The 16,586-nt window shown below is 38.7% G+C and overlaps 1 protein-coding gene across 1 annotated transcript in view; it reads left to right on the top strand.

Annotated features, from left to right (window-relative positions):
- The first annotated feature begins 5,059 nt into the window (after positions 1-5,059).
- Positions 5,060-16,586, top strand: part of LOC121302332 (transforming acidic coiled-coil-containing protein 1-like) — a 39,483-nt gene continuing 27,956 nt past the window's right edge. Inside the window, exon 1 of the mRNA XM_041232233.1 lies at positions 5,060-5,282. Within this exon, the coding sequence (XP_041088167.1) occupies positions 5,212-5,282 (71 nt within the window). The 5' untranslated portion in view covers positions 5,060-5,211. The remainder of the gene's footprint in view (positions 5,283-16,586) is intronic.

Here is a 16,586-nt window from a genome sequence, read left to right as displayed (position 1 = left end):
ACAGTAATATAATCAGCTGAGTAATGCATACAGGCCCTGTGGTTTCCGACCTTGGTCTGCCAAGTTTAAATACCAGTGCACTGCTCTGGTGTTTGTCTGGCTTTTGATCCCAGTAGAGGCTGGGCAGATGTGGCCTGTGCCTTTCTTTTTTTTATCCTTCTTTAAAAGCTGTGTATTGAACCTTATACCCTGCTAGCTTGTTGATTTCGGGAGTGTTGCTCATTTTTTTGCCTTTCAAAGGTTTGTTTGAATATCTCGGCATCCCTAAATGGATAATTGACTGCTCTTCAAATACATAGGCAAATTATTTTAATGAGCAAGTCGTCTAATTCCAGCAGTGATACACAGGACAAGACATGTATCCCATTGAAGGGTTTATTTTTAAAGGGTTTAGTGCACAGGTGAGGGGATCTCCAAAACATGTGGAAGGCTGTACCTAAAAAATGTAATTTTGACTGAAGCGAAGAAACGATAGGGACTCCAAAATATGGAACCTGGATTCACAAAACGGTTAAGGAAAGAGTTTTAAGGACTGTTTAAAAAAAAAAAAGAGAAAAAGAAAAGACTAACACTTATTGAATCACCCTACACAGAAACACAGGACTCTTAGTCACAACAGTGTAGATGATTTGGTGGAAGTTGTGTTTACACATGCTCGCCCGGACGCATATCATTTTCCACAGAATAGTTTCTGTATAATTATAACTGTCTGAAACTGGACTGGCAGTCTTTTCCTGGGGTCGACTTGTATGTTGAAGACCTTGAAGTTCTCAAAAGTTGAAGAAGTGAGACATTGTATTCTAATTGTTTTTGTTTTATAAAGAACAGACTCTGAAGTAAAGGAAACGGCTGCTTTGCCCGTGTGGGCTCCGTAGAAACTGGGTAAGTGGGTTGTTTCATTGTTTTACACAGTTCTTTTTCTGAGCGCACAAGTTTTTTTTATAGTTTTGTTTTGCCTTGATCTCCAAGCTGCTTGACTTTCAATTTAGGACTTCAAGACAAGTGTCACCTTTTTCTGGAACCAGTAAAGTGCTGTTGGGATTGTGTATCAAATAGGAATGAGAAACCATTCATACTTTTCAACTTTTGGTAGTTGGAAATCGTTAGCTTTAAAACTAGAAGGATTTTATCTGATGAAATATGGTTGTCCTATTGTTGTGTATTGCTGAAATATGAATGTAGAAAAAAGGTTTGGGGTGGGGGAACTAATAATTTAAATATGGCTAAATCTTAGAACACCGGTGTAATAAAAGAGCTTCGTGTTTTTGGTGTATTTTTTATTAATGAAATGCCTCATATCTAGAGAAATAGTGTTCACATTAAACATTGGACATATATATTGAACCATCCAAGTGGGACCAAACTAAGTATATAATTTTGAAGTTGTTCATGTTTAAATCTGGCGATATATGGAGGCCGTCCATAGGTAGGGTTGTAGGGCATGGTAAATTACTTTTTCAAGACACTGATTGCTCTGACTTTGTTTGAACATCTTTGGTTGAGGATATATTGTACTGGTATGCTTGTTTTAATTATTCAAAACAGTGTATTTATGGCCATCCTATGTCTGGGCTAGCTACTAGCAGCAATGCAAGTGTAGGGTATGTATAGATGAGGATTACTTTATACATTTTCTGCAGCAGCCACAGTGCAGAAAATACCAGGAGAAAAATTCTTCATATCATTACTGGTGTAAATAAACGGTCAGGGCAACAGGAACTCAAAATGAAAAACAAGTTGTGTAAAATAGCTCAATGTTATTGCTCTGAAAAAAATAACAGGGAGGGGTTGATGTTATGCTGTAAACCGGGTATGATTTCAACAACAAACCCTGAGAGGACCTTGTATTTCCCCATAACACCAAGGCAAGGTTTAAAACAAACTCCCGCTTGTCTCTCCCTTAAGAGTGCATTTAGTTCTGACCAGAACAATGCTCTCCCGCCACTTGATTGTGCAATATCTCCATAGCAATCTTAAACTGGAACTCTGATGTGTGTAAGGCATGGGCAACTGCGAAAAGAGCTGTACCTGAAGTTTACAAAAAAAAAAAAAAAAAAAAAAAAAGCCTTTCCTAGAAATGTATTATTTCCTTTTTAACAGCAGAGGTCATGTTTTTGCCTCTGTGTGCGGATGTGATTCAGCTGACTGAGCCATTGCTTGTGCAAGGATGGGAGCAGTGGAAACACGAAGGCACTTAACTGCATTGGCCAAGGTCTGTTTAACACAGCTCCACCAAACATTCCCAGACAGTGTACTGGCGCTGCTCTGTGTGGAGAAAACTGGGTGTTAACAGTTCCGGATCACAGATGCCACAAGATGGGCCTATTTTCAAAGCTAATCCGTTGTTTAGGAAGTTGTAACCAAGGCTTTATTAAATTCATTTTGCAGACCTTTTTATTTATTTGTTTTATTTTTTTTAACCCTATTTTTAACTGCCTGTACTCATGGAACACCACTAAGTGCAACACACTTGGTTTCCTGTTTACTTCCTGTGCAGTATGTGTTAGGGCCTTACCAATTGGCAGACACTGAGGTGAAGTAAACAGAGAAGACAATCTGGTGTGCATCCTTCTGCCACCACCTGCCTTCTACTTCCAGAGGTCCCATCAAGGAACACAGAGAGCCCAAGAACATTCCTTGCATTCTGGTAAGTGTAGTCTTGCTTCTCTTAAAGGCAGGAATGCTACCTGAGACAGTTAAAAAGTACCAGAATGCATTGGGTTGTCAGGTAAATGTACCAGAATGCACTGGGTTGTGAATTGAGAAGCCTGAACTGTCCCAAACTGTCCTGCTGAACACGAAGCCATATGGTCACCTTTACCTGTGGGACATATTTTTAAAGCATTCTTTAATTCACACCTCTTTTTTTTAAAAGGAGGGGAAAAAATCATGTTAATGTTACAAAACGAAAGACAAAACACTTTAAAGTGCTTAAGAGGACTTGAAATTTATAACTAGGGCTTCTGACTTTTGGTTTTAATGATAAAAAATTATACAAAAAAATAAATAAATAAATTCCCAATGCAGTTAGGCAATGTTCCTCCTTCCTGACTTGTGTCTAGCATTGATTCATTCTGAATACTTTAAACCCACCCCAGCTGCTGAGTGGCAGCACGTCCCTACATTTCTATTGGAGGATTGCAACACGTGTGCGAGATTTAAAACAGAACTGCAGTTACTAGAAGCGGAGGATTGTTCTTGCTCGCGAGATTTAAAGCTGTGTTCAATTCCATAGGGAGTGTGTACAAGCTTGTGGAATTTAAAACAGAATTGCAATTTGTGGCAAAATATGAAAAATGCTTAATCACACAGAACCCTCAGAAGAATATGGCCGTTAGGATTCACGTCGCAGCGTGTGTGCAAGTGCAGTCATGTGATCTGGCGCCTGGCTGATTGTTTCTGAGAAGGAGATTCCCAGGTGTTTGTACTTGACAACCTGATGGAAAAGAGTTTCAGTGTCATGTCTTCTCTAAAGGTTTTATGCAAATGAAATCCTTGGCATTGTAATAAATAAAAGCTATCCCGTACTTGCAGCAGATCTGACAGACTTTGGGCTGATGGGAAGTGCTCTGTTGGGCAAGACAAAGCCTCAGTGTTGAGAGTTCAGCACTAATCTAATCAGTAGAGAGAGATTTCATTGTTGTGTTCTGACCTGCGGCGGTTTCACTGAGACCTGCCTTTGTGACCCGCAGTCTGGGTGACACTTTCTCGTTTGCAAATCTCATTGGAACCAGGAATTTGAATTGTAAATTAAATAAGTGAATCTGCAAGCTTCTGCTTTATGACCTCAAGGTGTGGTTGCAATAGATAATCTGTCCCTAAACAAACAAGACAGACAAGATTATGATTTGCAAGTTGGTAACATGAGAAGATATTTGCATTTCAGGAACCAGTTTCTAAATGCAGAAATGTGCAAGACCATAAAATGAACTACAGAGTGTATACATGTCATACCCTCAGTGACTTCCCTATATCAGTGTCATTGTACATTACAGTAAAGTTATGATGGACTCTGCTAATGGCAATGCATATTAAACAGTGTGCTACCATCATAAGACCATGTATTTGTGTCACCAGCTCTGTGATCCTTTCTGGTAAAGCTGTGGTCTGCTAATGCTTGTGCTAGTATTGTGCTGGAACAGGTGTTATAATGCTATCCTAATGGCATTTTCCAATATTTTGAGAAGATCACGTTGTCCTTTTATATTAATTATTCAGTGTTTTCAAACTGTCTTGGGTGCGATTTTATACGAACACAGCATATTTATTCTGCAATGCTAGATAAAGTGACTTTTCTCATAGTTTTTAGAGGATCCAAAAGGAGATCCCTCTCACAAACTCAAGTGTGTATATATATATATATATATATATATATATATATATATATATATATATATATATATATATATATATGTATTTACAGCAGATTTATTTTGTCTTTTAAAAAAACTTTTCAGGCAAGTTTCTCGGCCATGTTTTATTTTGAACCTCGGTAGTTCTCACGCAACAGAAATAATTGTATTTTTTAATGTACATACAGCTGAGTCTGAAATTAAAAATATCTTGCATAGTTATTCCTTTATTTCTCTTTGGATACCATTTTATAAAAGAAAAAAAAAACAACCTGGTTATAATTTATGAATACACTGCTTAATAAGCCAGCTCTCTCACATACTGCATTCCAACTGAATACATTCTCATGCAAATGCCAGTCCTGTTACATGATTGGTAAGGAATTTTAATGGAATGTACCATTTAGACAGCAGGTAAATACAAAAACTGAAACTGGAAAACCTTTTAAATAAACAGATTATCCGTATCATTCAAATTATAATAGTAATCCACTCTGCCTGTGCTTTTAAAGTGAGAAGTGTTTAATAAAGCACATCATCTCCCCCTCCCCTCTGGGATATTAGACTGCTCCATAGTCTTTTAATTCCTTCCAAGTGACTACAGTCTGTTACACTTGAGTGAGCAGTCATGTGTGTCTGCTAGTTGAGAGATCTGAAGGCGTGTGATTGGTTAAGAAGTTGGCAGAGGATCAGTAGCTGTGTTGCACTGTGGTCAGACAATGCAGTTTCACTGCAGCAGGGTTACAGGCTGAGGGAGTGCTGACATGAAAGTGCACCTCACCTGGGACTCACGTCAGAGAGAGAAACTGCAGCCACAGCTGTGAAGCAAGGGAAGAGCGAGTAACTAACCTGGGACATCATGGGAGGCTCTCTGTCCCATAATAAGAAGCCGAATGGGAGGACTAGCCCCAGACAGAAGCAAGGTAGCACGTAAGTGCAGAAACTTTCCCCGGATTCAGCATGTGCATTTTGCTGTTGATGCTATTTAGAGCAATTCCATGGATTCTTCTAGAAATACATATGTTTGCAATATGATTTGAAAATATATTTGTTCATAAGCTTAATGTGATGAAACACGGTTTCCTGAAAATGCTGCAGGAATAAAAGTGTAAGGGACAAATCCCTTTTTTACATTTCTTTTGCTTCCTGAACTAGCCAGGACTGTAGATTTACATTTCTAACCTTGGCTGCGCTAGTCGTTTTGGCCAAGCAGGTTTTAAAGAGCAGGAGTTTCAGGGAAGGTAAACAAACTTGTATGTGAACAATTGCATTTGTAATCGGTGTCTTTTTGTTTGACATATTCAGAGTATACTTGCTATAAACACGGCATGCTTAGAACATATCAGTGCAAATATATTATGGACCATTTGAATCAATTGGGCTTTGCCTTTTTGGTAAATGGAATCCTTGGGAATGCCATCCCATTCTGCATGAAAGTGCCAGCTCATTAACCCATTGAATCCTGTGGTTCTTTTCATAGTACAATTGCATTGAGTTCTTGTGTTGTCCTTTGCTCAGCACAGCAGGCCTTAACCCCCCATGTGTCAACTTGAAGGGGTCTGCATGGACAGTATCCGGGATTTGTTTTGCTCTGCCATGTAACCCTTTAAGAACCTGGCTTTTGGCCTGTGCTGTGTGCATTCAGTCTTTTAAATAATTTCAAATGCAGATTTAATGGTAGGCTGCTGGGTGGTAGTCCTTTTAAATGCCTTTCTATACAGACTTTATAGCAAGCTGTACTGTATTTATAGTGTGTGTGTTAGATGTATGTATGTCATGGTATAGCCTTAAATAATTAATATTGATCTCCATGAAATAAATATGAAAACATAGGATGACTAACACTGCAAGAGGCCTAATGTAGTTTTCTTATTAAAAAATAATAATAATACTAATGCTTTCCTTTAAAGACCCAAATGAATGATGAACAGTATTTGCTGCAAAGCCCTGCAGCTGGAAGCTCTCCTCTACAATCAGTTTAGTTTTTACGGCTCTTTACCACAGCTGTACAGTTACTCTGTAGCAGATCCATCTGCAGGACAGGCTAAACTGAAGCCCTGTAAAACTAGCTGGAGCTGGAACTCAAGCAGGTTTTCTGGCACAACACCATGTTCTGGAATGGTTTTCATTTGAGTACATATGATTGAGTTGCAATATAACTGTTAAGAATTGTATCTGCATGTTGTTTCATATCCCGCATAAGAAACTTTGAGCCATAGTTGTGAACCTTAAACTCGTATCATTTAAAGACTGGTTTGTAAAATTGGGTTGGTGAATTACAGCTCCTGTTCATTTTAGTTTATGTTTTTTGGGTCGCCTGAAAAATTAAAGTCAATAGAAGTACTGCGATGGAAATAAGACACCCTTTGCATAGCAGTTTGAGCCCTTCCTGGTTTTACTATTAGTTTGATAAGAGACACACCTTAGACACTGGGGCTAATCAAGCTCATAGTAAAACCTGGAATGGGTGAAACTGCTATGTAATAGGGATCTATTTTTCCTCCATGTAGTATTTGTAGTATAATGTTTATTTTGCTGTGTGTGTTTTTGTTTTTGTTTGTTTTTGTTTTTTTGCAATTTTGAATTAATGGCCACTAGGGATTTACAGTGCTCTGGAGATCTGCTTATCAAACTGTGATGAAACTTGCTTCAGATGTTGTTAAATGATAATGCTTGACAAGGTGAACGCACACAGGTTTAGTTTGCCTTGAAGTCTGCAGAACAGTTTGATAGAAATGCACCAGTATGTTAAAAAGGTATTCTGGAGACACGAAAGAAAGTTTGTATAATAGGTAGGGGTGTTAATAGTTTAGAGGTCAAACATTAGCCCAGAGTTAAACATAAACAATTTTTGCCTAAATATTTATCTGTTGTCAACCGGGTCAGAAATCAGCCTTGGCCTCAGTATTTACAGAACAGTAAGTGTGCAGGTATGCCAGTTTATTTTCATGGTCAGTGTTTATTCAGTCACAGTCTTTTCCATTTGCAATGACATGTTGTACATATACAGCCTTGTACACCAACACAAGCAGCAGCCATTTATAAAAAGTGATGGCTTATGATTCTAAAAATACCCAATACAGTATGTTAAAGTCTAAATCTGTTTTTTTTTTTGTTTTTTTTATACTAAAGTTAAGCTATAGCAATCAATTGTTTACGTCAACCAGCAGGCTTTCTATAATGACACTCAGTAGCCTAAGTATATGCACAGATGTGTTGCAAACAAACAAATAGAATCTCCTCAAGAACATGGGTTTTGTTCAATATGAGGCAGAGTGCTACAGTAAAAATAGAGCGTATCTCAAGCCTTTTTTTTGGCCCACAGAACAACACTATAAACCTATAATTTCACATCCTGAATGGCAATTAACCACCATAATTACCTTGTCTTATTCTAATCTTTATGAAATGAACCCTGCTGTCAGTATATGACTTGGTCTAAACTACAAATAGTAGCTGTCAAGTTATATCACTTCTAGTGGCTAAGCTTTTAAGCTGTTACATTTTGAGTGCATTTGGATAGATTTATAGCAATTAAAAACAGCATGCGGGTGCCAGTTTGTTGAGTTTTGCTATAGACACTAATAATGAAGTGATTAATTCCACAGGCACGCTCTGAAGCACCCTGCAAAATGCCTGTCCTTGCTACTGTCCTCTATCATGCCTCTTGTGAATGCTGTTGGATCTTTTACCCATTTCAGGACTGTTGTGTTTTATAGTACAGCAGGGATCACATGATTAATCTGTTTGTTTCACATCTTCTAAACTAATGGGCAGCCTGTCCCATGCACAGCGAATATTTGTAGTTGGGGGTAAATTGCGTTGCTTACTTCATTCATTGGGACTGAGTGTGGTGTAAGGCTTCTAAAACCTTACCATCAGGCTATAATCCATATTTAATCACATACTACAACAGTGATTATTCAGAACAATACTGCATGCTGGTTTTTAACAGGATAGCGAAAGTCAGCATAGACTGAAAGAGGTACCCAAACTTGCTAAATCGATGGGATTGTGAAAATAGTTGTGGCTGTGCATTTGTTTACTGGGTGTGTATATTTAGAAGGCAACTATAACTGAAATATTGTACTCGTAACTTTTGCTAGTCAGTCATATTTTACAAATATTTGCAATTAAAAAAAAATAATAATAATTAATTCACTTGTTTTTACCAGCCGTGAATTCACAAGATTCTTGGTACAATTAATTCATTTTCTGCTAAACTCAAGCTGCTGTAGTGCTGTAAGAAAGCTTATTGTGTGTGTGTGTGTGTTGATGCAGCATCGTTCAGCCCATGAGTGTAGCTCACTGTAACACTATGATTCTTGTTCTGCTGCTCCTCGTGGTGTTCTGCCTCCTTGGAGAAAATGAGATGGTTCATCCTAATGGAATTTACCCTGTGATATACTTGCACAAATAACTTATTGGATGTATTTTTATTGCAATTGCTTGAATTCATGAATACAGTCTTCAGCTTTTTCATCGTACTGTGAATAACGCATCCATAACGTCAATATTAAATAATATTAAAGAACCTTTTGAAAAATACACTGGGGTCTAAAGCTCATAAACAGGCTTAATATCAGATATGTTTGGCGTTTTAGATCTGCCACTGCTTTATTTCATTACAATACACGTGAATGCACAATTGAAATGAAGTGGAGATGGAGGGTAGGGTGCACTACACAGCATGGTGAGCGTATGGAATGGATTGTTGTTGATTCTGAATCATTGCAATCCATTAAGACCCCACAAAGTTTACTAGCTACTAGGAACCGGAGAAGCACTGATGGGCCGAATGGCCTCCTTGTTCTAGATTCTGTTTTTTTACAGGGTCTGTCATCTGTCTGGAACAATGACTTCACCTTAATTGTGTCATTTTTTCACATGCAGTTGAAGAGTGTTGGAGAGTTTTATTACCTCACTGCCAACACTGTAGTTCGTGGTCAGAATTTTAAAAAGGAAATCCAGAAAATGAGATTCTAGATCTGTGCTAGTGTAGTTCTTAATCACCTTTTTCATTACATTATCGAATAAAGTGCGTGCATTTTTATGTTGCTGATATTATAAGTTAATTATAAATAAAGTCGACGTGAATGCTAGTTAGAAGAAGAACCTATACAGGGTTATTTAAACTCGGTGGTCTACATCTTTTCACCTTGCTGGAAACCCATCTATACAGTTGCTGGTAATTTTCTAATTCTGTATGTAGCGTATGGTTTTATAGTGGTCTTGTATGAGGTAAAGCTGTATTAATAACCTTCAATAGACCCTATTCTGAAATCCACTTACATTTTTCTTCTGGATGAAACAATTGATAATTGGTTGAGACATTACAATAGCAATCGAATAAATGTGTGTTGTTGAACCCCCATGAGATGAACCGCACTAGTTTTACAATGAGGGTCTAGTGAAGCTTTAACTGTCAGCTTTCAAGATTATAGATAGGTACGTGACCAGCATAGTCTCAACAAAATGCCCTGTTACTTAGACATGGAATTAGATGTATTTAAAGGTACATTTGTACTCTGGACAACCTATTATTGTAGAAACTGAGAACATTGATACAGCTTCTCTGTCTCTCTCTCTCTTAAGTCCTGGATTATGAAAATCTTTTTTTCCAAAAGGTTTCTGCATTTTAAAGTATCTTCATACATTATAAGCAACTGCTATTGAAGGCTGTGTGTGCACATCAACGTCACATTTTAAATACATCGCAAAGTCAATGAAAATGACTCTACATGTTAAATCAGTTCTACCTTTTTACTCTTTTTAAAACCCCTATTAATCTGTGTTGAACATTCATTCCCCTTACTTGAAGTTTCCCTGTTTAAGAAACAGGTGTAATTGCACAACATGTGATTTAAAGCATCATTTGTTTAACATTATTAAATTAAATAATTCATGCCTTCTCAGGTCAGCAGAGGTCTCCAACCCTGGTCCTGGAGAGCCCCAATCCAGCAGGTTTTCAAGGGGTCTTTACATGATCTGTGGCTAAAGATCTAGAACACCTGTTGATCTTGACTAATTAAGCCAATAATTGGTTGAAAATGAAAACCAGCAGCCACAGTAGCTCTCCGGGACCGGGGCTGGAGACCCCTGCATTACAGCATAGAGAAAAATGGGACCCAATATTGCCAGCTTTTAACCCAACATGAGCCGTTTAAACACCACAAAGCTTCCAGTTTTGCTCCCAGTGCTAGAATTTGTATTGGGCTACATTTGACTTTTTGCTAGGATGAGTTAAAATCGCCCCTGTCTCTTTAAATCAACCACTGTCTTGCAGTGCACTGAACATGAACTGCTCCTGCATGGCTATTAAATATAGACTGTTGGCTTTAATACTGTGGACTGACTTGGAGAACAAGTCCAGTGTACTCTCAATGGGTGTAAAGCTTTAGAATAAATACACTCTATGCTAATAATACTAGAATTGAGCAGCTTTGGCTAAATAAATATTGCAAGCCAGGGAACTCCCAGGTCCTGTTTGTCACAGAAATGCCAATACTGTTATTGGCAGCTCCCTGGGAGGGATTACTTATTGCAATTGTGAATCATGCTTAATTGTGTACCTTAATATTATTCTTTGTCATAGAACAAGTGTTGATCTACCATCAAATAACGTTTTCATATTCAATGCTGCCGAGTCATTTTATTGACGTATGTATTTATTTTTTTGGCAGATCACATTTCAGGATCTGTCTTGCATTCACCTTTTATTCAAACATACTTTCTGTTCCCTACATTGCACTTGTTATATAAACAGATTGTGTCATTATATATTTCTCAGTTTGGCCTTGTGCGGATTCTACTTCATTAATAGAAATATCTTGTTGGTAGTCCAGTTTCTCTGCATTTCCCAAAGATAGTTAAAGCTATAGGGACCTAAATATTTCAAGTATGTACAATTTGACATTTAGATTAGTTGTTTAACATTACAAGTCATGTCCTCAATCAAACGCATTAACTGCAACTAGACTTTGAATTTTGAGCATAGAATGTTGCACTCAGAATGTCAATGACATACTAAACCTTTAAACCACAACACATGCTATAGAAACAGTGGCTGAGAAACACACTCAACGTGAGATTAGAGATAGCCTCTAAACATGCATACAAGTAAGGTATACTTAAAATCAGTCATACTTGATGTGAAGCAGTTATTGAAAGAATGCATTCAGTATGTAGTGACTACATATTGGATGCTGTTCTGTATATTATTATTGTATTCTGGGTAGTATTTCTCTTAAATAAATTAGCTGGCCTTTTTGCAGCACCAGTTTGTAGGCTTTCCAAAAAGCTATTGTACCTGAGGATGCAGTACCCATCCAGTCCCTGTAGAGGGCTCTTTTTTACACATTTTTCACATTGATGTGGTGCAAGTGTGTCTCAATCTACATGGTCTACTGTGTTACTAATTTTAATTACAACTTTCCAAATGCACCCCTAAGATGACATATGGGAGTATGATTTTTGTAAACTACTTTGTGATGCAATGGGGTTCTGTGTGATGTCACAGATGCTTGTTGTGGTTATAGGCGGATGACATCAGGCCAAGTATATTGTGATGTCATCGCTCTGTGTTGCTGGCGGACAGACGGTCAATGCACAACTTACATTTTGTGAGAGTTGTTTTTGTTTTAGGCCTGTGATTAAAAATTCAGCTTTTTCTGTTTTATGGACCTGCTCCTGCTGCACTAACGCTTCTGAAAGGAAACACTCCACTGTCCAGGTATATGAGACTCTCAGCTGGGTGAATATCTGAAGCAGCAATTGAGTAAAGGTATGATTTGTGGTATAAAATGGCATTGTTTCCATTTTCTAATTGTTCATTTTGACTTGAGGAAACAGTGACTGCTATTGCGTTTAAAAAAAAAAAAACTGGAGTAAAGGACAGATTTCTTTTGTAAGCTGCCACAGATCTCAGTTAATTTCTTATTTCTTATAAATGGTATCAGCTTTCTTCTTTATCATTACTATGACAGGTTGTGGTGTTTGCTGCATAGCAGAACTAGACAGTTTAACACCAGGAATGTATTACACTGTTTTTTTTTTTTTTTTTTTTTATGTGTGTGTGTGTGGGGTGAGGGATGTTAAAATTCCCTGGTGGCTGTATTTAGTGGCGGTGTACACGTATGTTTGAGTAACATCTATTTATAATGTCACACCATTCTAACTCCATGGATACAGTTACACGCAGGTGGGATTTTGTGAGGTGCACAGAACATGTTCCATGTGAATAGAAACAGGTTCTGGGGTCTGTGACAGGGCTGAGTCACATGTATGTTTGTACTAGCTATGGCAGGGTTGGGAGTTAGAATCCCTTTGCAATGAGACAGGTGTAGAAGGTGGCCAGGCGTTAATTGATTTATTGATTGTCAATTAGCCCTGGCTATCTGCTGTAAGAGGAGCTGAGATGCCAGTCCTTTGTCCTTTTGCAAGCCTGAGAGGGATTGGCTGAGGGCTCCCGACTGTGTGTCTGAACCAGGGCGAGAGAACCAAGTACCAAGTGAGAACCAAGTGCGTTACCTTAAAAAATAGGGATTAGTTTAGGGGGTTCTAATCCCACCCCAGTGTGTGTTGAGGAGAAGGGACCTCCCTTTTAGTGTGAGCAGCGCTGAGCCAATGTTTGGCAAACTTTCATCCATGTTTTGTTTTGCCTTTTTTGTATTTACCATTTTCATTACACTTGCGCTAAGTAACTGAGTGCCTTGGAGCAAGGATTTTTCTGCTCACTCGGATCACTGATGAAACCTGTTGTGTAGCGCTCTGAGCTGCTCAGAAGGAGTGGAACTGAGCATGCTGTTAAGTGGGTTCTTCCAGGCTCCCTTACTTAACGTGCCTTGTGTTTGTACATGTCCTCCAGGCCCACCTACCACTGCAACAGAGTTGCAATATTGTAAATAAAACCTGGAGACCCCTGTGCCAGGGTTTCAGCATCAGCTTGTGTGTGACTCCTCTCTCTCGCAGTGGGATCCCCTGCTACAGGGTATAAAGCAGACTGAAATGTTGGTCTCACAAAATCGACTCTTAAATGTACTGTTACAAGTCTGTGACTGTAGTGACGTCACAATATTTGCTTTTGCATAATTAGCTTTCAGCGTTAAAGACCGTGGTTATACCCTGCAAGGATGTCGCTTGAGACTTGAGGTGTATGAATACATGGATGCATCTTAACCCTTCTACACTCGGGGTGAATTTCTTTAGTGGTGGGTCTGCTTTGTCACTCCACTGTCCTCTCCATCTCTTCCAGAGTTTGCTTTTTTTTTAGAGCTGTTTCCTAGGTACAGTCTGCAGTGTTTTCTTTATGAAGAAACATGTTGAGAATACAGTGGGGAGCTGTTTTCAAGTTTGGGTGGGTAATGGTAAACAACAAGAACCAATAATAGAGGCACAAAACGCAGACAGACGGTAAGGCCGGGAGCGAAGCCAGGCCCTGTCCTGGCAACTCCACCACTCCTGGGCTGATTAGTTTGAGATTCCAGTCCTGTTTTGGGGGCCAAGGGGAAATGAGGGTGATCTCCTGTGTTTACTGTTGTCCCACATACCTAGCATATGTTGCAGGCTGCCATGATATTTATTATGTGATGTATTTTGGTCTTTTAGGGGTGGAGGTTGGAGGATCTATTTGTTTCGTATTTATGAATATATTAATGCTTTGGAAAATAGATTCTAAAAGCATTTGAATGCAATGGTAATCTTTGTTTGTGGGGCAAATTGCTGTTTGTTTGTTTTATTTTTTTTTTTATTTTTTTTTTTACCTATAAATAATGGCTTATTAACTGAAAGAAGGAATGCCAGTACACTATAAAGTTGTTTTTTCATTCTGTGGATGTTATTCTGTTACAGACCTGCAGATTTAAGCTGACAAAAGCAGAATTCTTCAGCATTAATAATGATGCCCCTGTTTCAGCTGCAGTGTAAGCATGCTGGTTTAAGTATGGATTAAGTTTAATGCTGAGGTAGGCAGGAAGTGTTTGGTGGATGAATGACTTGGACTGACCAGCAGAGGGCGTCTCTTCTACTGGAAAGAAGTTAGAAGTTTGCTTCCCAGTGTGTCACAGAAATGTACTGCATTCTGTTAATTCAATATGCTTCTGAGCTGTATCTCAAGGGCATGTTTTGGGTGTGTACAATTAAGTTTTAAGTTACAATAGAACAGGACCATACAGAATACAGTATACAAATTATTCCATGCCAGATCAGCTTATCCAAACAAAGGACAAGGATTGCCTTCAGGTGACAGCTGTTTCACCTTTAATGGAACTACTATAGAGAATATTTAAAAAAATTAACTTGCCACATAATTTTTTGACATGTATATTGAATCTAGTGTAGGCAATTGTTCTCATTTTAAGGTGCTACTTTGCATTATTTTTTTAGTTTAGTATTATGATATATGTGTGTGTGTGTGTATATATATATATATATATTATTCTGTAATATAGATATATATATATATATATATATATATATATATATATATATATATATATATATATATATATATATATATATATATATATATATATACTTGTGTTAAAAAGGTGAAACAACTTCCACAGTAAATATTTTTTGCTATTGCTTGTAGACAAAACTCCAGTCATGGTCAATGTGACTAAATTACGTGTGCTTGTTAATTAGTACCCATCTACATTGTTAGAAAGTGGAACTGTGTTCTACTGCTCACTAAAAGCACCAGCCCCAGGTCGACCACACCTACAGAAGTTTGTTTCCAGCCACATGTTTGGGACTTCACTTTAATGGAAAGTGAAATCCTCCTGCACATTCCACTCCAAATAGAAAACATCTGGAGAGCAGAAATTCCACCCTCTGACTTTGAGGGTTTGAGTTCTCATTGTGGGTTGTTCATGCTGCACTGTCAGCGTTTTCTAAATTCTCCCATGGTGCCGTTGGGAGAGTGTCGTGTAAGGGCTCTGTTTCCCTGCCCATTCGAACTTCACAGCTGCAGCAGCATCCTCTTCTGAAGGCTTGCAGTGCGTCTGTGCTCATCAGTTTTCAGGTCGACTAAATGGAGAGTGGGATCAGTTCTTCGTTCAGCTGACCAGCCACTGTGACTAGATAATGAGGTCCTGTTGTCTCTACTAGAGCCTCATGGAGAGAGAGAGAGCTGTGGACTGGGAGCTAGGATATGGGATCACATGACACTTGCCAAGCTTCGTTTTGGCTGAATCATTAGGTCTATCTGAAGATTGTAGTACATCTTATTTAATGAAGGGGTGAAGGTACAGTAAACAATATATAGGGGCCAGAGAACATCTGAGGTGGTGGCATAGAGAGTGGTGGAGAGTTTTATTCACTGATGAATGACGCTTTGCCCTTGTCAGACCTGACAGAAGACAAAGTGTGTGGAGACGTCGTGGTGAGCATGGTGGAGGTCCAGGCACTCTGGCAGGGTGTCCGAGAGCACAGGGTAATCTGACATAAAAGCGATCCGTCGTTTGACAGTGTCATTTGACGTTGTTTTTGCCAGTTTCTCTCTCTCTCTCTCTCTCTCTCTCTCTCTCTCTCTCTCTCTCTCTCTCTCCCCCTCTCTCTCTCTCTCTCTCTCTCTCTCTCAGTACTGCTGAGATTAATACAATTGAAACCAATAAAGAAGAACGGAATACTAACAAAGTAACCATTTTGGCTGTGTCAGTTTTTAATGATTGATCAGCCCAAACTAAAAATAATATGGACTGGAACGCTGCATCTAAGACTCAAATAAACAGAGTTTTAAGAAGTTTCTTTGCTGAAGTGAGAACACCAGCTGGCACCCTGTATTCGTTTAGACGCTACACAAGCTTGCAAGCTGGCCTGAAATAATTTTTTTAATTCTCCCACAGTGGGGCAATCTATAAACCTAATTTCAGATACTTTAAAACAGCAAAAAGCTTCTTAATTTCTGTCCTGAAAACTTACACACGACAACAAAAATACATCGCCCCGCTGTATCCCAAAAAGACTTAAACAAACTGAAGTCATCAGTGCTCAGGACGCAGATATCTCCCAACCCATTTTATCGTTGTAAGGTCGTTTAAGAAGCTGTTGGGCACCAGCTGAGAAAGACAGGAAGTCCTGGAGTTACATCCTCTCTGCAGTACTATCGGTAACTCGTAAGCAAAAGGTAGAAACAAACTCCCCTACTCGCCAAACAGTACCACCTACAGCACAATCGGTCCAACTGTGTAACCAGCCACAGAGGCACTGCCTCTCTTGCATCCTCTGTGGAGC

Source organism: Polyodon spathula, chromosome 29, assembly GCF_017654505.1.
Source record: "Polyodon spathula isolate WHYD16114869_AA chromosome 29, ASM1765450v1, whole genome shotgun sequence".
NCBI classification, from domain to species: domain Eukaryota; kingdom Metazoa; phylum Chordata; class Actinopteri; order Acipenseriformes; family Polyodontidae; genus Polyodon; species Polyodon spathula.
This window is presented reverse-complemented; position numbering and strand designations above follow the sequence as displayed.